The sequence below is a fragment of the Gavia stellata genome, chromosome 24 (assembly GCF_030936135.1).
Source record: "Gavia stellata isolate bGavSte3 chromosome 24, bGavSte3.hap2, whole genome shotgun sequence".
Classification (NCBI taxonomy): domain Eukaryota; kingdom Metazoa; phylum Chordata; class Aves; order Gaviiformes; family Gaviidae; genus Gavia; species Gavia stellata.
In genome coordinates this window covers 7366374-7392369 of record NC_082617.1, presented here as the reverse complement: position 1 = coordinate 7392369, position 25996 = coordinate 7366374, and the positions used below count along the sequence as shown (strand labels likewise).

At 47.6% G+C, this 25996-nt stretch overlaps 3 protein-coding genes across 3 annotated transcripts; 1 reads left to right on the top strand and 2 right to left on the bottom strand.

The window, feature by feature from the left end:
• The first annotated feature begins 23 nt into the window (after positions 1-23).
• Positions 24-5316, top strand: TOR1A (torsin family 1 member A). The gene is made up of 5 exons (XM_059828786.1): positions 24-234; positions 546-811; positions 2564-2739; positions 2831-2958; positions 3933-5316. Exons 1-5 carry the CDS (start codon positions 24-26, stop codon positions 4181-4183), a joined length of 1032 nt encoding a protein of 343 aa, XP_059684769.1. The 3' UTR covers positions 4184-5316.
• A 2126-nt stretch (positions 5317-7442) lies between these two features.
• TOR1B (torsin family 1 member B) lies at positions 7443-13934 on the bottom strand. The gene is made up of 5 exons (XM_059828740.1): positions 13754-13934; positions 12235-12500; positions 10783-10958; positions 9635-9762; positions 7443-9532 (listed from the first exon to the last, which is right to left on the bottom strand). The coding sequence occupies exons 1-5, from the start codon at positions 13932-13934 to the stop codon at positions 9255-9257; spliced, it is 1029 nt and encodes a 342-aa protein (XP_059684723.1). The 3' UTR covers positions 7443-9254.
• Positions 13935-15488: 1554 nt separating this feature from the next.
• On the bottom strand, positions 15489-18838 carry LOC104253396 (torsin-1A). Its single transcript, XM_009806854.1, has 5 exons — positions 18652-18838; positions 17200-17468; positions 16942-17117; positions 15872-15999; positions 15489-15733 (listed from the first exon to the last, which is right to left on the bottom strand). Exons 1-5 carry the CDS (start codon positions 18836-18838, stop codon positions 15489-15491), a joined length of 1005 nt encoding a protein of 334 aa, XP_009805156.1.
• Between the last annotated feature and the right edge of the window lie 7158 nt (positions 18839-25996).

Here is a 25996-nt window from a genome sequence, read left to right as displayed (position 1 = left end):
GTGGCGGCGGGGCCGGGCGGGCCATGAAGCTGCGGCGGGGCGCCCTGCGGGCGGCCCTGGGCCTGGCGCTGCTGCCGCTCCTTAGGCCAGCGAGCGCCGTGGAGCCTATCAGCCTGGGGCTGGCCATCGCGGGCGCCGCCGCCTCGGCCCTTACCGGCTTCATCTCCTACCCACGGCTCTACTGCTACTTCAGGGAGTGCTGCCTCCAGCGCCACGACCGGCGCGCTGCCGCCGGTGCGGAGCCGGGGCGGGCTGAGGGGGTGCTGGGGGCCGCGGAGGGCTGAGGGGACGTTGCGGGCGTGGCGGGAGGCTGTTGGAGGGCGCAGGGGTCCCCGCTAACAGGGCAGGGCCTGTGGCGTTTCCCCGTGGGGCCTGCGTGGGCCGCAGGGCGCTGCTCCAGCTCGGCCGGGCCTTTGCCCCCTGGCCTGGGGCCGGCAGCCTGCACGCTGGGGTGGGTGCTGGACCCTCCTTGAAGGAGGCAGAAGCCGGCGGGGCCCGGTGCTCGTCTCCCTCCTCGCTGCTGACAGAGTGGTCTCTCCGTCCAGCTCTGCAGGAGGATTTGGACAGGAAACTGTTCGGGCAGCACCTGGTGAACAAGGTGGTTGTAAAGGCGGTGAAGGGCTTCTTGAACAACACCAACACCAAAAAACCTCTTGCCCTTTCCTTGCACGGATGGACTGGAACAGGCAAAAACTTTGTCAGTAAGATAGTTGCCGAAAGCATTTATAAAAGAGGTCTGCAGAGTAAATATGTCCATCAGTTCGTGGCAACTTTACACTTTCCTCACGCTCACAGCATCGATGTCTATAAGGTAAGAGCGTGCTGTGGAACCCATGGCAGTGGGGCACAGCTCTGCTGCAGTGACTGCTGTATTGATTCATAAATGTTATGGCACGATCAGTACTAGAAACCTGAATGTTGTTTTATTCAGTAAAATGTAGCCTGTGCCAGTTCTGCAGTCTTCTGTACAGAAGTGGGCAAATCCTAACATCCATCAGGACTGGTTTTCCCATGAATGTGAAGTTTTTTGGATGTATTTTGAGTCTCTCTTTAGGGAGGAATGATATGGTTAATTTTTGCTCTACACTTTGCTTAGAGATGTGACTGACTTAAGGATCAGCATGATACAGCAGGTTTCTGTGGTTAGGTGATATGCTGGTGGGCACTGCAAAAAATTAATAGTTTATGACTCTGGGGGACCACCCAGTGACCAAGTGTGTTAGGGACCATGGCAAGCTGAAGCTTGCTTTTTGAGGTGTGGGTGTGCTTTTCAGTACTGCTCAGTACTGCACACTGAGGAGGTTATTTAGTTTTTCTATGCATCCATTTTCCAGCTGTAAAACAAAGTCACAAAATACTCCGTTGTCAGAAGGGTACAGATAAATGTATTTGGAATTGTTCTGCCAGTTTGGTGTCAGCGCAGTTCTGTAGGCGGGTGGATATCATGTGGAGCAGTAGTTCAGATGCATGTTTTCTGGGTTTTTGTTGTTCTAACTAACTTTGTTAACAGCAGAGTTTGAATGGGTACCACTGTCTTTTGTAGTACTGAATGTTTATAGTCTGTTTGTATGCATTAAAAATGGGAATGGGATGGTCTACAAACCTGATTTCTAAATGGAGGAAATATGTTTCCTCTTTTACAGCTTACTTTTTTTCTTCTTGCAACTGAGCTGTTTTAAAATAAAATTGATCCTTTTCTGCTTTTGTTTCGAGGTGGTTACACTTGGGAAACTTGCTGCCCAAGGCAGTAGAAGAAACTATCACTTCTTATCCACAATACACCCAATGCCACCTTCCTGTGCTGCCTCTGCAGTTCAGAGACTGAGTAAATAGTGAATATAAAAAAAAAAAAAAAAAAAAAAAAAATTGAAAATGGTTAGAACAATTACTTCTCATTCATCTGCCAGCAGATACAATTTTTCCCCGATTACTTCATTATTGGTCTTAAATGTAACACTTAAGTGAGAGAATCTTTAAATGCAATAAACCTTTAGCCCTTCTGAACAATATTGTGTTTTAAGAAGGGCTTGTAATTGTCTTCATTTAACTTCTGAATGATTAAAACATAGGGCTGATGACTGAATTCTGTTTCTACTTCTGCCAGTGCCTGCAGGTGCTTTTTCTCTCTGGTGCTGATCAGGTAGTAAATTTAGTATTGTTCGTAGCTTTGACACCTAAGGATGTTTAGACCAAAGTCCTGCCAAAAGTAATCATTTTACTTGTCAGGGCTTTGCTTTGTGTTGCTGTTACTTGGTGGTACCCATCCTTTATCCTACTGTGCACTTCAATTTTTGCTGTGTTTACAGGAATATCTTTCTCAAAAGGAGATTTCCTGCTTGTCCCATCCTGTCTCTTGGTGTCTTAAATTTTTTTTTTCAGAAACAGCACGAGGTTCTGTTAGTTTTATTTACAGCTTTTAACCATGTTTTAGTCAAGAAGCCAAAGGTGTTAAAATAACATAATTGAAATTACTCTTTCAGGACAAAGGTCACTAAGCAGAAGTGCTATTTTCTGTCTTTTCAACATGAACTGTTTCAATAGCCTTTATTTTTATGCCACTCAGGACCAGTTGCAGTCGTGGATTCGGGGAAATGTGAGCATATGTCCCAGATCACTCTTCATATTTGATGAAATGGATAAAATGCATGCCGGACTTATTGACTCCATCAAGCCATTCCTGGACTACTATGAGCTTCTGGATGGAGTGTCTTACCGACAAGCCATCTTCATATTCCTCAGGTAAGAAGCAGCTTCTCAGGCTTGCTGTTCTGTACACTCGATGCCTTTTAAAACTACCTCCAGCTACAATCTTTGTTTTCTCTTTACTTAGCAATGCAGGAGCTGAAAAGATAACAGAGGTGGCGCTAGATTTCTGGAGAAACGGGAGGACAAGGGAAGATATACAGCTCACAGATATGCAAAATGCACTGTCTGTGTCCGTCTTTAATAACAAAAATAGTAAGTAAAACTGTGATTGCTTTTGAGGTGGTAAAAGTTCCACAAAAGGGGTGGGCTGCTTTTAATATACAAAGTGCATTTTTATAGCTATGGTTTCCACTTGATGTGGCCTCCAGTTTTCAGCTAGTGAGGAGCCATGATGCAGTTCTGGGGACTACAGACGGCTCTTGAGATGAAATGAAGGTTAAGGAGCTCTGTGTGCACCTTGGCTATCAGCATGTTAGCTGTTGGTTGGATTCCATATGTTGGGGAGAGTCTACGCTGTGCATTTATTGACATGCTAATGAGCTAAAGGGAATGTAAACAGAAATCCTGACAGTAAGGCTAGATATTGCAGTAGCTGAAAAATCTTCAACCAGTAAAATGTTTTATTATGGGGAAGCCACTTCCGTGGCCCCCAACCCACTTAGTCTGTCTTGCTCAGTCTTTTAAAAGCTTTCAGGCAGTTACTAGGGAGCAACAAGCTGACATGCCAGGCCTGCTGTGGGCAGTCAGGTTTCCTTGCATGTGCCTTCTGGTGAAAAGGGGTTTTAATGTAATTATGCTCTAAAATTAACTTTGGAAGCAAACTTACTGTGCTTTTTAAAAAGGTTAGATGCAAGCTCCAAAAAAAAGGAGCAAGAAAGCTGGTCTGGGAGAGCTGATAAGAGACAGAACATCTGTTCTTTTCTAGGTGAGAGAGGGGAAGGTATGAGATTAGCATCTGGGGAGCAAGGCTTAAATGTATTCACTTAGAATTCATGCATTCAGCTCCAGTGGACCACATTTATGTGTCTGTCCAAAACTTTATGCACAAAGTACCATGAGAGGGGGCTTGTATTTGGGCTTACTTTGCATTATAGGGCCCTAAAAACACAGGTGGATTCTTACTGGTATGCAGCAGAGGGCTATGATATCCCTCTTGCTCCTGTTCAACCTATGGTAGTGTTTAAGTAGAGGAGTAGTAAACAAACCCCTTCTTTTTCCCTTTGTAGGTGGATTTTGGCATAGCACCTTGATTGATAGAAATCTCATTGACTACTTCGTTCCTTTCCTGCCTCTGGAATACAAACATGTGAAAATGTGCGTCAGGGTTGAGATTGAATCACGTGGCTATGCTGTGGATGAAGACATTTTAACCAGAATAGCTGACGAAATGACCTACTTCCCCAGAGAGGAGAGAATTTATTCAGATAAAGGATGTAAAACTGTGGATGCAAAGTTGGATTATTACTATGACTTCTAACGCTTTATTGCTACAACCTGCAAAGAAGCAAATTTAACTTAATCACCAAGTGGAGAACCTGGGACATTTCATTTTTAAGCACTTTTAAAGAAAGGAACATTATTTTTTAACTGGTGTGTAAATAAGCGGCAGTGCCACTGCATTTTTATTCTGTCACTAGTCATGGCTCCCAAGTACTGCGGCCTTGTGTTGTCAAGGTAAGGACAAACTGTGTTGTGAATGCGGGGGTCTGTGTCTGACAGTGCCGAAGACTCCTCTTGGATTGTGTGTCAATCGTCAGAACCATTTGGCAGACTGTTGGCACATACAGAAGGACTGAGACTATGAGCTAATTTTAATTGGACTTTGGTTTGATGTGGATGATCTCTAGACAATATTGAGAATTTTAATCAAAGTTCTTATGTCTTTGAAAGCCTTCATTGGGCTTGTGTGGGAATATTCTTATAACTGCGTTAAAAGTAGGATATGTGTCTTTTCTCCTTGAACAGCTTGGTTCCAGTAAAGATAAGGGGGGATTCTGTAATTAAAAAAATATCCAGAGTCTTCTATGCAACATCATGCAGTACCGTTGTCTTTCTCAAAACAGTAGTATCATTTGGTCTCCTGCATGTCAGACCAAGAATATGAAACTCTTTGGTGTGAATAGTGTTCAGAGAGCAGACTTAATATTACAAGGAAGTGAGTTAAAATCCTTGACTGCCACATCAGTGTAGTTGGTTCCTATTTTTGGTTATTTTTTTATGTGTAAAGTTGCCTGCAGCATGCTGTCCCAGGTGTGATCTCAGGAGGGAGAAAAGTGTGTTTTCTGGCTGGTGAGTCAGCTTCATGGAAAGGGTGTAACTTAATGGGAAACATGTACAGGTTAAATTTTACACCAAGGAAATGGAAAAGAGGTTTCTCCTCTTCACCTACATGTAGAATTCAGGGGCCACCTTGCAGGGTTTTCCCTTTTTCATCTTCTTGCAATACTGCATGCATTTGAGACAGGGGTGAAGACAGATCCAAAGTAATTTGAAAAAAATGTGAAATGTGTCAACTGAAGTTACTGTGAAGAGTGTCAGACTTGTTTCTGAATGTGAGCACTGCAGAGGCTTTTTTTCACTCCAGTTTCTATTCAAAATAAACTTTTCTCATTGGAAATGTATTTCTTAGCTACCTTCTGGTGTTCTTTGCATTGAGTGATTTGATGTTAATTTTGCATAAACTTACTACTTGTTGAGGAAGAGCATACTGCATTTCTGGCTGAAGTGTTTAGCTGTGCTTGAATACAGGTATCTCCCTTCTTGAGTTCAAAGAGAATAGATATGAGGAGGAGATGTGACTCTCTGTTACCTGGAGAAAGGGAAACAACGTTTGGAGTGGAAACTGCACTTCTAGACCATCAGTACTAATTACACTCGCATAGTTTTTGTATAGGTAGACTTTCTAGATGTATATGTGTTCAACAGTATCATAAGGATGAACTTGTCTTCTAGAGACTAGTTAAAACCCTGCTTCTCGTCTCCTCCTCCCACCATGGTACCACTGACTGAACACTCTGCAGGCTCTGATTGAAGCTGCATGTGTTTTCAGTGGCAGCATCCTGAAGTTTTCTCTACAAGGGGAAAAAAAGGGCCAGTAAGACTTCAGCTGTCCAGTTCTGCTCTGAAGTTGTGTAATACACAAATTATCAGTCCTAGTATTTGTCAGCAAATGAGTGCTTTGAACTCTGGTATTTATCTGTTTCTTTGACCTCCTGATGATAGCAAATGACTGGCTAGTGGAAAAAAGCAGATGTGAAAATGATAAACTTTTAGTACTGTCTGATACCTTCTCATCAAAAGAAACAGTTCAACCGAGCAGTACTCTGGCTTTTCCAGCATAAATACACTCTTAGCTTTGCTTTGTGTGCCATTGCAGCATCAATACTAGCATTTGACATATGTTGGCAGCAAGTATTTCATTATAGCCCTAGATGGCTTAGGGTGGATGGAAGCTTCCTCGAGAGGATGTAGAAATTATGTTCAAAGGGTAGAGACTGCCTCTGTTTAATCTCTTCTGTTCTTGAAAACAGGAGACCTGGCTAGGGGCATCTCCTGCACCTGGGTGAAAGAAACATGTGTGCCTGAAATCACTGCCAGATTTGATGCTTCTGATCTTGTCATTATTCCCCTCCTTTACACTGCATGGTTTCAAAGCTGAGATCCTCACTCTGTCTTTCTTGCTGTGACTGGGTAACTTTGGCCATTATTCTTTTTAATAGGCCACTTGAAACTGGATCGGACAACTTAAAAATGTCAAATGGGGGGAAAGGTCTGTTTCCCCAGAGAAACAGTCTATTGGCCAGGTGACAGTAGCTGAGCAGTCGCTCAGACTGAATTTTTTTTGTTCTTACCAAAGTCCAGTACAAGCAACTGCTACTTTAATTCAGCCGCCTTCTGCAGGGCACGTTCCAAGATCTCATGCTGTGTTCATAAAATTACAGGCTATGTTTAAAATTCAGCGATGTATTAAGTGCTGCTTTTGATAGAAAGAGGCAGCCAGGCTCTAGAGATTCATCTGCCCGACGCCCTGGGCCAAACAGCCAAGCTGTCGTGTGTGCAGAGCGGCACAGGCATGGTGCAAAGTCCTGATGAACAAGACAGCTTACGCTTCCCATGTATGCTCCGTAATGAGCTTCCTTGTGCATCGTTACAGCACAACACATGGTTCACAACAGTGTGAACAACTGACTGTTCAGTGAGGCATGAGTTGTTGCCAACAGCTGTACCTCACTTGAATTATGCCGTTATTTACGCACTGGCTTTTTTTCAGTGCTAGAAAAGCTGCAGATGCTCTGGCCCACGGAGATAACCATGAAAGCCTGTAGTCCTATCATGCCTTTGCCAGCTAGAGGAGAGGTGAAGAGCTGCCTTGAATGACAGCTTCCCAGACACAGTGCAGAGAGGAGGCCTAGTTAAACAAGCTACTGAGGCTTATTTGTTCTGCGGTGCTTGGCAGTATGGTAGGAGATACCTGTTAATAACTATGAAGCAGAGCAGGCAGAGACTTTAAGGCTTTTTCATAGGTGTTTGTTTCTACTAAGCTGTATTTAACTGCTGAATGCCCTAATGTGCTGTTGGATAACTCAACATGCTTTAATATCAACAGGCTACTTAATCTGCTTATCTATTTTTTTAAGAATAAAGGAAGTTTAACAGAAAGCTGCAGCGCAGCTGGTTGAAAACTGCATAAACTAGTACTTTCCTATAGCTGAAAATGATTACACCAAGAGAGAAAAGTCACTTAAGATTTATTCCAACTGCAGTACAGTAGTAATATTTAGTGTTTTGAAATTGCGCAAGTATTTTGTATTTGGAGTACCTGAAACTGGATGCAGCACTTACTTACACCTATGAACGTCAGTTAATAGGCAAAACATTATACATGAAAAGCAACAGTCCAATGTCCCAAGGTTAATGGCTAGCTAGCATTTGGCTCTGGAGGTTGCATCAGTGTGAACAATTTGCCAACATTTGACAAATTCCATGTGGGGTTGTAAAAGGCAATTGACACTTTTAGTTTAGAGCTTAACATAAATGCTAAGCTCTCTGTTGTAATTTGAATTAACGTAATAGTCTTGAGACCTGTAAGTTTTGCATCGCATCTTAAAGCAAGTTTAAGTACAAGTGAGGGAGTAGATGCTCCAGCACAAAAATAGCCCAATCCCTCATACCAGTTTAAAAAACACACTACAATCAACCAAGTGATAGGCACTTCCGTCTTGCACTACAATATTTGATCCACAAGTGATAGATGATGAAGTAGTTAAAGCTTGCAACAGAGTTTTAAACCCCAGCCTTACCAAGTGGGTGAAGGTTAAATCAAACTTTCCCAGCTTACTAACTCATCGCTCGCCCTTCCACACAAACATTCTTTAATGTTAAAAGCTACTCTAAACCATACTTACCTAGTGAGGTATGGGATTGTTGTTGATGGCTCCCGTTTCCCATACTCCCTTCTCGGTAGCTGTCTAGGAAAGAGCTTTGTATTGCTGTTGCTTACACTTCAGTATAAAAATACACTATTAAAAATAACTTCTGCCACGAAAGTGTCTTCCAAGCAAGGTAAGAGTAGTATTACCCACTCATTCCTACACTATTGGTGCAGCTGGGAGGGACTACTAAAGGTCTTGCAGACTTCAGACAGACTAACCGGACAAGCTGTAACAGTCAAATCCTCATGAGAGATTTTTCTGATTAAAGAACAGTAGACTGGTCTAGTATGTTTTAACAGTCAGATCCCTCAGATGGGTCCCTCCGCTGAGGAAGACAAACACCCTGGGGTTACCACACAAACTCACTTGGCCCCCTTAGAATATAAAGCTGCTTTTACAATTTCTTTTTCCCCAAAGCAGCACAGGGACAAACAGTTACTTCCTCCCCACCCCTTCTCTACTACATAGTAACAGATTTCCCTGAGCTCGTCATGACTTTCCATATTACTGTAGCTGATGTGATACGATGCCACAGCTCAGGCATAAATTATAATCATGCCCTTCTGTGTCTGAATAGCTGATGCTTGTCTGTAGAAGCCACAACAGCATCAATCTGCTGTGAAGGACAAGAAGCTTTCCACCATACCATCTTCTTACTGCAACGTATTTACCCTTGCAGACACTATCGTAGTCCTGAAGACACCACACATCCCTTAATTTCACTAGCCCATGAATGAGACCATGTACAAAGAAGGGAATATGACTGCCTGGAAGAACTCCTCTGTACTCCTTTGCTCTAGTTTAGTTTTTGAGGAAAGAGGAATTAAATACTTAATAATCCCAGCACTTGGAAGAATAAAGCAGGAGATGCTGTATCCAGTGCTATGTATGTGTCATGCTCAGAAATTCACTATAGGTAAAAAGAAAGGGGGCAACACTTGGATACCAGCCAGTTCAGAGACGAACAGTGGGATGTTAAGTTAAAAAAAAAAAAAATTAAAAAGCCCACACAGCTCACTTGTATTTTCACCATACTCCCTGCAACAGTAAAAAAGCTTAAGTGCAAATACACAGATTTCTAAAGGCTTGAAAGTGCTCTGGAGACCTGAAGGGTAATCAACCCTTGGCTTTTGTATCTCCCATCGCAATGTCTTCATGAATATCCAGCTTGGCCTGTACAGTCTTGCAGCCTTTATCAGAGTAGATTTTCTGCTCTTTTGGGAAGAACGTCATCTCATCAGCCACTGCTTGAACAACCTTCTCATCGACAGCATAGCCACGGGCTATCATTTCAGCCCTGACACACATCTTCACGTGCTTGTGCTCCAGGGGCAGAAAGGGGACAAAGTAGTCAATGAGGTTCTTGTCGATGAGGCTGCTGTGCCACAGTCCACCTGGAGGAGTTGGGGGAAAGGGAAAAGCAGGGCAGGGTCAAGAGATGAACCCTGTGTTATGAAGTAAAATGAATTTCCAATTTTCTGGGGAAAGTGGCTTACTATTCTTGTTATTGAAGACTCCTACAGATAGCATGGGCTCCAGGTCTTTCAGCTGAATCTCCTCCCTGCGCTTTCCACTTGTCCAGAAGTCAAGAGCTGCTTTATTAATTAAGTCACCACCTGCATTGCTATTCATAAAAGAAAAATGTATAGTGGTGAATACAGACACAACTGAACCAGAATTTCTTTTTTAGCTAATTGCTAATCTTCTAGATGTCAAACAAATCACCAAAACAGAAACCTGTAAGCCAAAATTTAGGGAGTCTCCAGTTCTTTAAATAGCCATCGGTGTGTGGTGGGTTGACCCCGACCAGCAGCCAAGCACCTACACAACCGCTTGCTTATTCCCTCCTGCCTCAGTGTGATGGAAGGAGAAAATAGGAAGAACAAAAGTGAGAAGACTTGTGGGTCAAGATAAATACAGTTTAATAGGTAATAAAAAGAGGAGAAAAAAAACCCCAAGGAAGGCTAAGGAAATCACTCGCCACCCCTCAGCCAGACCAATGCTCAGACAGTCTCTGAAGCACCATCACCTTGGAAGCTGAAACCCCCCCTTGTTTCTCTACCCCGGTTTTCATTGCTGAGCATGACATTACATGGTATTGAATATTGCTCTGGCCAGTTTGGGTCAGCTGTCCCAGCTGTGTCACCTCCCATCCTCTTGCCCACCCCACCCTACTCACTGGGGTCTGCATGGGAAAAAGAAAGCCTTGAGGCTTTGCAAGCACCATCCAGAAACAGCCGAAACATTGGTGTGTTATCAACACTGTTTTAGCCACAAATCCAAAACACAGCACCAAACCAGCTGCTGCGAAGACAGTTAAGTCCATCCCAGCCAGACCCAGTACATGGTGCACCCATCCCAGAGAACTTCCCCAAAATGTGAACTCTCATACGATCCGTGCTCTGGGCCAGGCTCATGAGCTCAGCACGCTGCAGTGATCTGCTGCATGGCATCAGACCTGCTCCGCTACAGCCACAGGCCACGCAAGAGCTCACAGTGCTCCCCTCTGTCTTTACAGAGTAGGTTTTCACTCCAGAGCAGTTCTTTTGCTGTTCCTTGTATGAGATCCCATAAGAACATCATTATCATCATAAACACAGATTTATCTCAGCATCTCAAAATGACTGAAATAGGTGTTACAGACCTGAGGAAGATGAAGATGGCTTTTCTGTAGGACACCCCATCAACCTGCTCGTAATAGTCTAAGAACGGCTTGATGGCATCAATGAGACCTGGATGCATTTTGTCCATCTCATCAAAAATGAAGACAGAGTGGGGACAGGCACTGACGTTGCCCCGAATCCAGTTCTGCAGTTGTTCCTGGAACAAGAGTTTGAAAAACACTGAAAAACTAGGTCTCTTCCAGATGTACTGCAAGATGCTTGTATGTGACAGACTCCAGGGACACCCTTTCAAATGTCAGCATCCCACACTCACTGGTTATACTTTTTCCTGAAGGGAGAACCATAAACACTGTGAGTGATCCCTTTGACATGTGACACTGAATTTAAATGTGAATTATTTTTCTGCTCACAGAGGAAAGACTTCTCTTTCTGCTTAGTGCATGGATAAGACACGAAAACTAGGCTGAGATGGGAAGTCTTGGAGAAGAGAAAGCTTCTTTGTTTTAAAAAAAAACAGTGTTTTGTCTTTCATACAGAAACCACATCTATCAGTACATCACTTTTGGGTAACTTCAGACATTAAAATATGAAGATCAGAATTCTCCAATGTCGAGCAATGAAGTCACTTGAAAAATCTCTCACGTGGGCTACACTTTCTCATCGCACAGTGCATGGTGGGATGACCCAGCCGGCAGCCAAGCACCCCAGCAGGATGGGGGAGAGAGGACAAAGAATAAAACTGAGAAAATTAATGGGTCAAGATAAAGACAGTTTGACAGATGATGGAAAGAGGAAAAAAACAAGCAAAGGGAATCACTCACCCCCCCGACACAGACAGACCAATGCCCAGCCAATGTTAGAGCAATGACCACCTTGGAAGCCAAAGCCCCCCACTTTTCCCTTCTTCTACCCCAGTTTTTATTGCTGAGCATGACAGCATATGGTACGGAATATCCCTTTGGCTGACTGGGGTCAGCTGCCCTGGCTGTCCCAATCTCTTGCCCACCCCAGCCCGCTTGCTATGTGTGGGGAAAAAAAAGCAAGCTTTGAGGCTGTGCAAGCATTATTCCATAACAGCCAAAACACTGGTGCGTTATCAACATTGTTTTAGCCACAAACACAAAACACGGCACCGCAGGAGCTGCTTTGGAGAAAGTTACCTCCATCCCCGCCAACCAGTATGCACAGTTTTAATGACGGGATTCTTTCCTCACTGCAAGCCCGCAGAAATCAGCAGATGGCATCAGTGAGAGGACAGCACTAGGAAATTACTCTCGCTTTGGATTTCTCGGCATTTTGGTGCCTTTCTCTTTCACTTTCTGAATGCATTTCTCCCTCCATCTCTCCTGAGCACCAACTTTGGAAATACCCAGCTGTACACCTCCAGTTGTCAGGCGTCCAGGGGACACGTGCAGCACAAACAGCCAAACCCCCGTACTAAGGGGTTTAGGGACTCGAGGTAACTGGATTACCTTGTAGAGCTTGAGTTCGTCGTGGTGGGGGAAGTGCAGGGTGGCCAGGAAGAGATGGACGAACTTGCTGCGCAGGCCGGCGGGGTGGACGTGCTCCGCCAGGATCTGGCTGAGGAAGTTCTTGCCGGTGCCGGCCCAGCCGTGGAGCGAAAGAGTCAGTGGCTTCTTGCGGCTGGGGTTGTTGCTGAAGCCCATCACCGCCTTCAGCACCACGTCCTTGGCCACATGCTGCCCAAAGAGCTTGGTGTCCAGCTGCACCTTCAGCGCTGCGGGGAGGAGAGCTCTGCATCACATGGCCACCAATGGGTGCCAGTCACCGGCCACGCACCAGGCAAGCTTGGCATGGCCACCGATGGGTGTCGGTCACCAGCCATGTACTGGGCAGGATTGGCATGGCCACCGATGGGTGTCGGTCACCAGCCATGCACCGGGCAGGCTTGGCATGGCCACCGATGGGTGTCGGTCACCAGCCATGCACCGGGCAGGCTTGGCATGGCCACCGATGGGTGTCGGTCACCAGCCATGCACCGGGCAGGCTTGGCATGGCCACCGATGGGTGTCGGTCACCAGCCATGCACCGGGCAGCCGTGGCACGGCCACCGATGGGTGTCGGTCACCAGCCATGCACCGGGCAGGCGTGGCATGGCCACCGATGGGTGTCGGTCACCAGCCATGTACTGGGCAGGATTGGCATGGCCACCGATGGGTGTCGGTCACCAGCCATGCACCGGGCAGGGCTGGCACGGCCACCGATGGGTGTCGGTCACCAGCCATGCACCGGGCAGCCGTGGCATGGCCACTGATGGGTGTCGGTCACCAGCCATGCACCGGGCAGCCGTGGCATGGCCACCGATGGGTGTCGGTCACCAGCCATGCACCGGGCAGCCGTGGCATGGCCACCGATGGGTGTCGGTCACCAGCCATGCACCGGGCAGCCGTGGCATGGCCACCGATGGGTGTCGGTCACCAGCCATGCACCGGGCAGCCGTGGCATGGCCACCGATGGGTGTCGGTCACCAGCCATGCACCGGGCAGGCGTGGCATGGCCACCGATGGGTGTCAGTCACCAGCCATGCACCGGGCAGCCGTGGCATGGCCACCGATGGGTGTCGGTCACCAGCCATGCACCGGGCAGCCGTGGCATGGCCACCGATGGGTGTCGGTCACCAGCCATGCACCGGGCAGCCGTGGCATGGCCACCGATGGGTGTCGGTCACCAGCCATGCACCGGGCAGCCGTGGCATGGCCACCGATGGGTGTCGGTCACCAGCCATGCACCGGGCAGCCGTGGCACGGCCACCGATGAGTGCCGATTATTGGCCACACACCGGGCGAGCTCAGCATGGCCGCTGCTGGGTGCCAGTCACCAGCCACGTACTGGGCGAGCTCGGCACGGCCACTGCTGGGCATGACTCTCAGCGTGGCCACTGGCAAGCCCAGCAGTGGCCGGTTACCGGCCGAGCGCCGGGGCAGGGTTGGGGAGTCCAGCGCGGCCCGGCCCCCCCCGCCCCCGCCGTACCGGTGGCGTTGAGGCGTTGCCCGGCGCTGGGGCAGCACTCCACGTAGCTGCAGTAGAAGCTGGGGTGGGACAGGTAGCCGGTGAGGGCCGAGGCGACGCCGATGGCCAGGCCCACGCTGAGCGGCTCCAGCGCCGCCAGCCCCGGCAGCAGCAGCCAGAGCAGCGCGGCCGCCCGCGGCATGGCGGTTGCGCACCCGGCCCCGCTTCCGCCCGCCTCCGGCTGCGCGCGGGCAAATCCCCGCCCCGCCCCTAGCCGCCGCCGCCATCTTTGTGAAGGGCACGGGCGGCGTTCGCTGCCCTGCTGATGACGTCGGCGGGCCGTGAGGTGCCGGTGGGGGCGGTGACGCCAGGGGCGCTGCGTGGCGGCATTGGCAGCCTCGGGCCGCGAGGGGGAGAGGCGCGGGGGGGGCTCGCGGCGTCCTCACCGCCTCTGGCGCCGCGGGGCGAGCTGGGCGGCCTCGCTCCCCGCCGCCTGAGCCGGGCCCGTCCCTGCCGGCACCCCTCGGAACGGCCCAGGCCCCATCTTCTCTCCCCGTCCCTCCCCTCCGCCCCGCCAGCTCTTCCTGCACGACACGAACGCGGATCACAGAATCACTACGGTTGGAAAAGACCTCTACGATCATCAAGTCCAACCACCACCCCAACCCCACCATGCCCACTAAACCATGTCCCGCAGTGCCACGGCCACACGGTTTTTGAAGATCTCCAGTGATGGTGACTCCCCCACCTCCCTGGGCAGCCTCTGCCAGTGCTTCACCGCTCTCTCAGGAAAGACATTTTTCCTAATATCCAGCCTGAACCTCCCCTGGCGCAACTTGAGGCCATTTCCTCTTGTCCTATCCCTTGTCACTTGGGAGAAGAGACCAACACCCACCTCCCCACAACCCCCTTTCAGGCAGTTGTAGAAGCGATGAGGTCTCCCCTCCCGTGCCACAAGCACGATCCTCCTCTCCTTCTTTCCCCACCGGCAGCTGGGGTCGACACGCCAGCGCGGCGGTCGGGAGCACAGCTCCAGGCACGGGTGGTCGCACTGGACCGAGCAAACCACGGAGGAGCTGCCCGCAGCCTGCAAGAGGAACGGTGTGGGGACACGGTGTGGAGATTAGGAGAGCTTTTCTGCATCCTTTTCGTTTACCTATCAGCGGCACTGGTGCACAGCGTTCCCCAACACAAACAGTTCGGCCAGGATGGGGTAACCACATCGGCATCAGGCGGCGGTGCCACGCGGATGGGCTGCGGAACCAGGACACTGCCACTGCCGGGGGCTTGGCACAACCTGGAAAACTCATTCTTCATGCTTGGGTTTCCACACCTGTAAAGCAGAAACAGTGGTGCTGTGTGTGTGATTTCCATGAGATACGTAGGTGCCAGCCAGTATGAAACAGACTGATACTATTACTGAGAATGTAATTTATTAATAGATCTTATTAATTAGGGCAACACTAGGACTTAAGGTGCAAACACTCTTGCAGTGAAAGTGGGAGATTTTCCTCTTCAGAATACTTTTGTTGGGAGTGTTTCTGTAGCAAGGAGAGCAAACCTCATCACCCATGTATGTCCCTCTTCTGCGTACTCTATATCACGATTGTTGCTGTGTCCTGTGTGTTTATTCAGGGTCTCTACAGAAGGTGCCTCTGGTATGGGACAGCTTGAATCCCTTCAAGGAAGAGTGTGTAGACTGAGCTGCAAGGAGAGGTCTTGTAAACAGAAGACGAGGCATTCAGCCTGGTAATGCCTAGATGCTCAGAGTCACTCTGGAGGCTACAGTCTTGCAGCCTTTGCTGGAGTAGAGTCTTTCTTCGCTGGGGTAGTCGGTCATTGCCAAGGAAATCTCTGTGATGAGGTCTTCGTTCTCGGGATGCCCTTGCACGAGCAGCTCCTCCCGGACACACTCTTTTACATGTTTATATTCAAGAGGAAGGAAAGGGATGAAATAGTCGATCAGGTTCTTCTGGATCAGTTGACTGTGAAAGAAACCGCCTGGAAGAGGGAATGGGGAGCTTTACCATTGGAGTGCTGCGGAGGCCAGTGTATTGCTGTGCACTTCATGAATCAGTTTGCAGAAGACACAGCACATCAGCAGTCCTGGGACTGAGCCCTGAGCCCAAAGGTACTCACTGTTTCTGTTCCTGAAAATTTCCTCTGAGAGCAGAGACTGGAGCTTCTTCACAGGAATGTCTTCTCTTCTCTTCAGCCTTCTCCAGTAATCGAGGGCAATCTCTGTTATCTTATCTCCGCCTGCATTGCTGCTAGGAAAGAGGTTCACTGCTTCATTAGAGCTGTATCTTTGCCATATTTATTGCTCAGATCTAGGCAGTGGTTTAAGTCACTCTGTGTGAATCTGCACTGGAGTGCAGGTGACATGTCCCTACACGTGAGTGTTGCCCAGAGATGGGAAGTGACAAGGACCACACTATCTCCCAAATGATAGCAGTATCTGATGGGATGAGCTCTCCTCTGGCACAGTGGCTTGAACTACTGCGTTTGTCATTGCAGCAGAGCAGGGGGATTGGTCGTACTGCCAGGTGTTACTGAGAGGCTCTCTAACAAGCTGCTACTCACTGTGGTAATTGCTGCCTCAAGCTGAAATAGGTAGTTAGCCATGTGTTTGAATGTAAAGGCCGGCTGAGAGGTATGCCAGCTTCAGTCATGTGATGTGAACAGAGCTGGTGTGACGCTCAGCAAAAGGATTTCCCAGGAAAAATACCCAGAGGAATTGTGCTGCCTTGATCTGTGTATGCAAGTGGCCTTCAATAGGTAAGATTTCCCCTCTCTCCATCTAAAGAGCTCCCTAGGGGAGTCCCATCCATCCTACAAAGACCTTTCTGCCTAACGGCGGTGTTATGCAGCTGGAGAAAACATATTTACTGACCATGGTGGAAGTGGCATCTCCAGTACTTTTGGAAGCCACCATAGATACTTGTCCGTTTCCCATTCACTTTGAGGAATGGGAGCCTTTTCAGCCCTGGGACAGCTCACTTCTCTTTATAGTGTTGAATAGCTCAGATCTGGCTGACATGATGTCTGGGCATGTTCATTGACAACATGCTGCAAAGACAGACAGCAAGGGACCTTGAGCTGCTAAGCCACTCTGCAGTAAGCTACAAACCTATCAGCAGCTGTTACTCCCTTTGTCCCTGCTGATTCTGTGGGACTGTAATTCCCTGTTGGCCTTTGGCTTTCCTTACTTGAGAAAGATGAAGATCGCCTTGCCATAATAAACACCATCAATCTCTTCATGGTAGCCAAGGAATGGCATGATAGAGTCTATCAGGCCATGTGGCATCTGATCCATCTCAGAGAAGATAAAAAGGGACCTTGGACAGGCACTGACATTGCCTCGAATCCAATTCTGCAGCTGCTCCTGTGAGAAGAGGCAAAATTACCTGGGATTTGCACTCACAATGGCAGACAAATTGAAGAAAGTGAGATAAAGCTGGAAGTACCTTATAGAGATGGACATGTGAAAGGTGTGGGAAATGCAGTACTGTGCTGAAGTGGTGCACAAACCTCCTTCGTGGTATATTAAGCTGATAGAGGTTCTCTGCAATGATACTGCTGACAAATGATTTGCCTGTTCCAGTCCAGCCGTGGAAGGACATCACCAGGGGCTTCCTGGGCCGTTTGGAGTACATATTTGCACTCAGAGCTTTCAGGACTATCTGGATAGCAAGATGCTGGCCAAAGACTTTTCGCTCCAAATCACTTTTTATAACTGAAGGAATGAGGGGAGAGAAGAGTCAGAAAATGCCATATTATTCCTCCCTTTTTTTTTTGTTGCAGCTGAATAACCATCAGGGAGAACAAATGTTCGCTGCCCTCTGGCCATGACAAGATTGTGAATCAGCAGAAAATCCAGCCGAGGAACAGAACTCACGAATCAGACTCTTGATGCATTTATGGGAACCAAGCAGTTTGTATGAGATAGGCAGGAGTCCCAACAGTATTGTGGGTACCGCCTTCTATAAAGTCCTGGGATGGGATCTAATGTATTTGCAGAGACTTGTTCACTGCATGTGCTAAATTCTTGTTATCTGGTTTTGTGGCATCTAGCATACCTTGCCTTTATAGAAAAATGTGCTTCTGTTGCTCTATCAAGTTCTCTTAAAAAAGTACCACAACTGGTGTTTCAGTGGCTAAAGTACTAGAAAACCGCCTGTTTGTAAGCAGCCGAATCCAGAGCTGGTAGGAAGTGACATATTGAAGCACCTGGAGGCACACAGGTCTCCAGCAGTTGAGGATTTGTTTTGAAATCTGCGTCCCAGCCCTGAAATGAAGCAATATTTGTAATCCCATGACAAAGGGAAGGGGGATTTTCAGGTGGCAGGATCAGGAGTTTATGGTTAAAAGGTTGCATAAACTCTTTTTCAGACCATGCACTAGTTCCCCACAGGGAGGGTGAAACAACCCTTTCTTCCCTTTTCACTGAGGACTGACAGCCTGCTTGTCTCAGGGAAGCGAAGCAGCATGTTTTGAATCTAGACCTACCACTAACTGCCGCTCATTTGACATGTGTTACAGGCAACCACCAACTGGGGTGTGGGATACCACTAGGGTGTCCTTCTCCAGAAGATGTGGGATTATTTCATTAGCTCTTAGCCTTGAATTCACCTCCAGAATTTTGCCTGCTTCTGCCAATATAAACCAAGACACCAGCAAGGAAAATGCTCCAGTACTTCCATGACAAGCAGGGTACGTGACCACTTGTGGGATAAGCAATTTTAGATTAGTACAGCCTTTGCCTTCTAGAGCCACTGTGGGCGGTGTGGCCACTCTTACCTTTCTACAACCACCCCAAAGGAGGCTGGCATTAAAAAAGAAGCCCTCAACACCCTGGGAAGGACCATCAGGTGGTCCCACTGACAACTTGGCTCAAGGTGCCCTTGCCACTGCCTTACCTGATAAGTTCAGCGTGTCCTTCATATTGCAGCACTCCAGGAGACTGCACTTGAGCCAGGAGTGGGGGGAGAGGAGCTGCCAAGTGACAGCAGCACCGCCCATGAGGACTGAAGTGCTGAGAGGGTCCAAAGCTGGCGTCAGAGTGGGCACAAGAATGAAGAATACAGCTGCATTCATAAGCTTCATGGTAGGAACTGAAAGCCAGCCTGGCTCAGCAGGAAAGGAAAGCAAAACAGAAGTTGCAGAATAACTTCCTGGAGCGTCAGGCCTGAGGCTGTTCAAAAGGATGGAAGCCAAGTCTCCTGTAAGCTGGAGGTGTTAATGAGTTAACAGGCTTATCGCACTACTCCTTGAGAACGTAAAGTGTTGTGAACAGGATATCGCAGCATGGGTGGAGTGAGAGTTTCATCAGAACAATCCCAGCTCTGAGGGGAGCAGGACTGGAACCTCACTGCATCTTAACCAAGGTGCTAATTGGTCTGGTGATTAACCAGGAACATAGTGATGCTTGTTTTGGGCTTAGTGCAGAGTGGGTTGTGCACCTAGCATCGCAAAGCCCAAAGATTTCCGTAGCAGTGGCTGGAGCTCTGCAACTCACAGGACGGAACACATCAGAAAGCTGCTTTATTAAAACCAAGTTCTCAGAGCAGGTATTTTGTCCCGATAACTTCATGATCCCACTCACCGCCAAAGAAGTGTGTTTGCAAAGAGGAAGAACAGACACTGGAACAGCTTTCATTTTCTCAGCAAACACTGTATTTTTAATGAAAAAAATGTGAAAAGCACTTCTAAGTAATTCCCATTTTATTTTTTAAAGCTCATTGGAAAAACACTGAGCAGCATTATTTAGTATTCAAAATACATGCTCAAGATTTGAGCTCTTGAAACGAGTGCCCTGTGCTGCCGACTGCGGAGCACCCGGGAAGCCCCGTTGTTCCCTGTTTTGAGAGAGTCCCCGCTGTCAGCTGCCATCGAGTCTTGAGGTGGGCACAGCTTAGGCTCTTGGCTCGTTATTCCAAGGTGTTTTGCCCAGATGACTCACCTACAGAGGGGTGCCCTCAAAGCCCCAGAGTTTGGGCTGCTGAGGAGCTAACACCTGAGGAGTGAGGCTTGCGGGGCTTTCCGGCTGCAATCTCTCTGTTAGGAGACCCGGAGGCTGTGTAGAGGCCAGAGGAAGGAATTGGCAGTGACCTGTGCAGGTTTCCATGTTGCCTGGACTCTGTCAGAGCTCTCTTGGAGACAACTCAAATGCTAGTTTTACAAAGGTGGTTTAATACCGCTGAAAAAATCCTGGGAATTTTCCAGTCAACTCCGTTTCCTTGATGGACCGGTCCTCTGCATTTGTCTGTGCTGAACACTAGATGGGGTGTCAGACAAAGGTTTTACTCCAGGATTTACAGGGTAGAACGACTTTTGCCGAAAATTGAGTCACGCCTGAGAAAAACAGAAGAGGGAGGAGCACACATCTGCAGAGCTGACCACTTGTATTATGAAACGTGATTTCTTGGGATACCACACAACCCGGCCCTCGTGGCTGCTGAGGGTTCACAGAGAGCAAGAGCCTCACAGGCAGTTTCAGCAGGGGATGGAGAACAGCCAAAGTCATCCTACAAAGGAAGATGGAGAGTTTGAATAAAGAAATGTCGCTGTTTAGCTGGGATCTGCAGATTCTCTTGTCTGTACATCTCAGTTAAAGGTTCAAGCTCACCTCACAGGCTTCAGCAGATATTTCACCGTTCCTCTGTAGAAATGGACTGTGGTCCCATGAACATGAAATGGACTGTCACCCCTGAATGTCTCTGGGATAAAATATATGCCAAGTTGTGTCTTGCAAAGGATGAATCAGTTACATGGTTTATGGCCCACCCTTTCAAACCTGGATGGTGTGGAGCTGCTTCTGACTGATGTGTGAAGGGGGTGATGAGATGCCCCTAGTAAATTTTTCATTGTGGTCTTGGTCCTTTCACAAGGTCTCACCATCCTAGAAGGGATTGCATCTCCCAAAACAGATAGGAAATGCAAAGTGATGTGCTAGAAACAACGCAGAGAAGCAGAATTACCTCATCTATGCAAAAAGAAGGGGTAGCATGGGACACATCTATAGATCTTCTCCTTTCCATGTGGGAGGGAGGTGGCATATATTTCCTATACAACAATAGGATGTATGCTGCGTAACAGGTACCAGATGGGTGTTTAAATAACCTTCAGCTGCAACATGTCATGCTGTTATCTCATTATCCCTTACAAGTTAAATGGGTTCAAGCTGGTCCCGGACATGGATGAGATGTCTAATAACAGTGGTGAGGCTGACATTGATGGCAATTTCCTTGAACAGCTGTCTGGAAGCTCCAAGTGGAACACAGACCCTGCAACACACAGTCCACAGTGCAATGTCTTGTTGCCTGTTGTGTTGTGCTGATGAGCATGTTGTTCTTCCATCTCGCCGCCCTCCTGTGCCCTGGGCACAGAATTGGCATCCTGTCATGTATTCGGACTGCCCTCCTGACCAGCATAGGGGGTGGTGGTGGTCAGCCCACAGTGGGTCATCTTGAATCAGCTGCCACAAGCTGAATGTACTGAAAATTTGTAGCTGAGAAGAACTTTCAAAAAGCATTCAGTGTGCGATAGTTGGTTTAGGGTAGCCATGATTTGCGGTATTGATCAGCAGTGGAAGTGGTGTGGTGGGAAGGTGAGGGTGTGGGAGAGGTAAGGACATGGGGGGATTATAGGAAGAGGGAAGGTAGGGATTTGGGGTATGAGCTGGAGGATATGGGGTGTTTGCAGTAAGTAGGTCAGAGTGATAAAACTATTGTGATAGAGGAGGTAGTGGAGATGGGGTGGGTATGTTGCAAAGGGAGAGATAAGTGGAAGATGTCCTTCCTCATTGCAGGGGGGTTGGACTAGATGACCTTTAAAGGTGGCTTTCGGATCATGAGGCAGCATACCTTACAGTTGGCTGAAGAGCCAAGAAACATAATATCTCCAGCAAGGGGACAGGGTGCTAGGAATCAGTGTTGCAGCCCTGCCTTGAGTTCATGGAATGCAAGAGGTTTCCAGATAAGAATTGTAGGGTCAATGAATCAATGCTTTTCCCAGAAAAAGTCTGTACTGGAGAATGTATAAGGTCCTCAATGTTTCCAAGTGCTTTAGAAAAAGTGGTTTGGTAATATGACTGCTGTTTTACACGAGGTGCTGGGCTGGCAAGAGGTTGTCCTGAAGGTTTCTAATTGGAGAAGAAGAAGTGGGAGACTCTTTTTCCCCTATGTTCAGTTTAATTTCTACCTAAACATGTCTCTGTCCACGTCTCTTTTCTCCTTGCCTTCTGACTCTGGCTAGATGTTCTATAATGCTCATAGTTTTTCTGAGAGGGGTTTGGTTTATTTTTGGCTTTTTTTTTTTTTTCCCCCCTGTATGTGTGGTTTGGGTTTTTTTTCTTTCCCTGCTTCAATTTCAGCATCATATTCCAAGTGCTCCTTATCCTAAACATAGAGACGAGGCAATGACAGGAAAGGGCTGCCACTCTGACGTACATTGGGATCTTTTAGGGGTGGGATTGTGGTGGGCTTTATCCAAATACAGAGCCTGGCTAAGCTCTGAGGACAACGCTAACGCTGCGGGAAGGCTCTGACTCACTGGAATATGTTCGTTGACCATTTTATAATGTGTCAGTAGCAATAACACAAGACACCAAAATCTACATTAATGTTGAGCAAACATTGTCTAGTCCTAGCAACACCCAGGGAGCCAAGACACTGTCATCCTTCTCTTGCAGGTAGGAAAACTGAGGTTTGCAGATGATGAAAGTTCTTCTCAACATGGTAGTTCATAGCAAAGGGTTTAGCAATTGTGTTCTGTCTTTGAAATCTTTACTCAAGAGCTTGAGCCATGATTTGCCTTGGGCAGGCTTAAAAATCCTTGTCTGGGGTACAAAATCAGACTCCCTTGTGTCAGTATGTGCTGCTGTGCTGTGTGAAGAAGGACAGTTCAACAAGGAAGGGTATGGATTAGCTTGGGATTTGGGTGAAGTGGAACATCATACACATGTCCAAATAAATCTGCCTATGTGAAATAATTCCTTTGATCCTTGTAAAATTCTGATGTACCAGTAGGGTTTTTTTTGGTCTGGATGCTGTCTCTAGAAAAAGCAATTGAGAGGTTCTTCCCTACAACAAGAGAAAAGGATTTCCCATCTGGATGCCCAACCGTAAAGCCCTTTTGCCTGAGCCTGTATTGCAGTCAGATAACAGAGTCTCACTGTGCTGTACAAGCAGAATGAATAACCAGCCCTAGGGACCTGACAGTGTTTGGATTCAGTTGTGGTCCAGACCAGAGCTTTACCTGGTCTACACTGGTACGGCACCTACCCAGAGCAACGTACAACAGCTGAGGATCAGGCAAAGTTTATCAGTGCTGCTGATGCATTTTGGCCATGGTGAATGCTGACAGTCCCTGCAGAGGAAGACAAATGTGATTTTTAATCTGGTACCAAGTGATTTTCAGCAGGTGGAGCTACACAGATGATGTTACCTGGTAGGATAGGAGTGAAAGGTAGGGGAGAGGAGGTGTTTAAAGCCATGCTTGATCTACAGCATTGGTGTGGGTGAGGCAAGCTGCCATCTCACATTTCTTGCCTCCCGTGGGAACTTCCTTGAAAGGTAATGTTTTATAGATAAGTGTAAGGTGACAAGCTGGCAGGGCACTTCTCTGCTCTTTATAGGGTGAGACCTGGTGCTGAAACCTATTTGGTCTTTCAGTCATACCAACTCCATCAAGCAACAATGATGGAGAAGGTCTTTCTCAGAACAAGCACAGGGAGTTATTTAAGTGCCTGGCAGCTAAACAGGCTCTGCTCCTCCACAGACTGCTGTGTGCTCCAGAGGGAAAAGGGATTGGAGGGAGGCAGCCCTTTGGCTTTGGGAAAAAGGAGAGCTTCCTGTTCATATGAACAGATGTCAGGACTGCCATAGTGACAGGCTTTGAGGAGAACAGAGGTTTTTAATCTGCTGCTGGGTGATCTTAATAGGTGTCTGTTTCTAAAATGGACTTTCATGGCATAGACACACTCCAAGCTCATGTAGCTTTTGGTACCAGGAGTGAAGAGATTAAGGTATAGCTTGGAGAAAATTTCTGTTTAGAGTTTAAATACCAGTGCTGCAAGGACACTGGGGCTCAGGTGGGTGTTTTATGTGCTGGCTTGGGTGTCTGCTGTTGCAGGGCAGAGGATACAGCAGCTCTGGGTCTAATGGTACCACCCAAAGCCAGGTGCAAATAAGCAGCAGCCACCTATGGACCATGCACATCCACCTGGGCTGGCAGCTGAGAGAGGCACCCTCGGGGCAGGAACTGAGGAAAGCAAAGCAGGGCGCGGGACCATGTTTCACCCCTCTTGCTGCAGAGCTGGCTCTGCTCCTGCCTAATTGCATCTGGGTTCTGATTTCAAGGTCTGTGTTGTGCAAGATCGAGATGAATAATGTATTAAGTGGTAGCAATAGAGCCAGTGGATGGGCTATCGGGTTGCACTTGCATACTAGCAGTTAGACTCTGTTTTGACTTGTAAACTAAACACTCCTGGTACAGACATCCTCTGTGGTTTAGTGATTAGATCTGGGGACTGCATTTGGACTCCAGGGGTCAAGCCAAGGTGCTGTCACCCAGCTCCAAGCAACAGTGGGTAAATCACATCATCTGTTCTTCCTAATCCCCCACATGTCTCTCCATGACATGGACAAGAGGGGAAGGAGATCCCATAAAATGATTATTATTATCATCTTAGTTTAATTTGTGTTTCATTATGGAACTTATTGTCCCAGGAAGTAATTTAATTTTAACAGTTTGGACAGTGGACTTGATGCGTGTAATTATGAAGCATTAACATCACGTGTGACAACAAGTTTGCAAGAAAGAGAATTAAACCTTGTGCTGTAGGTTCCTCATTGGTAAGATGGGGATGCTGTGAGAGTTGGATTTCACTCACCTCAATCCCGCCTTTGTTTTTTTCCCTTCTTTTTAAAATTGAGCCCAGAATCTGAAACTGGAGACTGTTCCTGTTTGGCTTTGACTGGGCTCCAGTCTGGGTCTGGGACCTGCTTTCTGGTTTTGTTCTCCAGGTTGGCTTGGAAGCAGGCTCTTGCATGAGCCTGTCTGCTGTGTGTAGCAATAGCTCTCAGTGAGGGAACAAGAAATAATAGAAAAACTTTAGCCCATATTCTATCTTAAAACTTGAATTCTGTTGCAAATAATAATTTAGGGATAAAAACTGTGTGAAAGGGATGAAACTTGAACTTGGTGAAATAAGAAAACGCTATGCTTACATGGCGGGGGAAGATTGCTACAGGAAGAGGATTATAGGGCATGAGTTACGCTGTGCCCTTGCTCCAGTCATGGGCTCTGATGTGGTGAGTGGCTTGTATTTCATCCAAAGTATATAAGGTGGCGGTGTTATTAAGCAGACATCCCCATCCAATGCTTTGGGACCCTTAGGTGAAAGAGGATTTAAAAGTGCTCAATAGGTTTTGGGTTGGACTAGAATCAGAGACTGTGTTTGGCTTGGGGTTTGCAAAACTAAACACCCTGCTCTTTCACCCATCTTCTGTGGAAGAGCCATAAATACAGGTCGCTAAAATTAGTCTTGCAAAGCAGCTATTCTGACTGGCGCCTCTGTTATTCCTGGTCCTCTGCCTCCAGCTCATGCTTGAATAAAGACCTCTGCCTGGTTTTAATCAGCTTTAGCAGTTGGTGTTGAGGAACAAATAGGTTCACCAGGAGAAAGCAACTATTTGCTGCTGTAATAGTTTCCCCATTTGTTCAGACAGGCCAGGTCTGGCTGCCCTTGGAGGGTTGTGGTGGTTATGGAGCTGGGCTCAGTACTTACCAGCTGGTTGCAAGGCAAGAGAAGAGCACCAGGCAGTTTGCCAGTGAAGGCGAAAGGACAGCAACGCCTCTTCAGGATCCTAGTTTCTCAGAGAGCCTCAGAGGGGATCTGTAACCAGAGAACAACAGGCATCAGCAGCCAGCAAACCTTGGGACCAGCGGTGAGGTCTCCTGAGCAAGGGGGGATGTGGTGATTTCTCTGGAGACCGCAGTGAGGAGGCTTCCTGGAAATTGCACCAGATCTGTCCATCTCTGTGGTTTGGACATCAGCCTGTCGTTGTCGAACAGCCAAAGTGTCTCTCCTGTTTGGTGACTCACCATCGGGAGCTTTCCAGTCCACCTCTGACCTGTGTGCCATCTCTTCTGCCTCTGGTGCTGAGAACAACTGTAAAGAAATCACCCAGGGTAGCATCTCTTCAGACCAGGTCTGCAATGCAGAGTGAAACCCTGAGATGACAAGCTATTGTGTGGCTG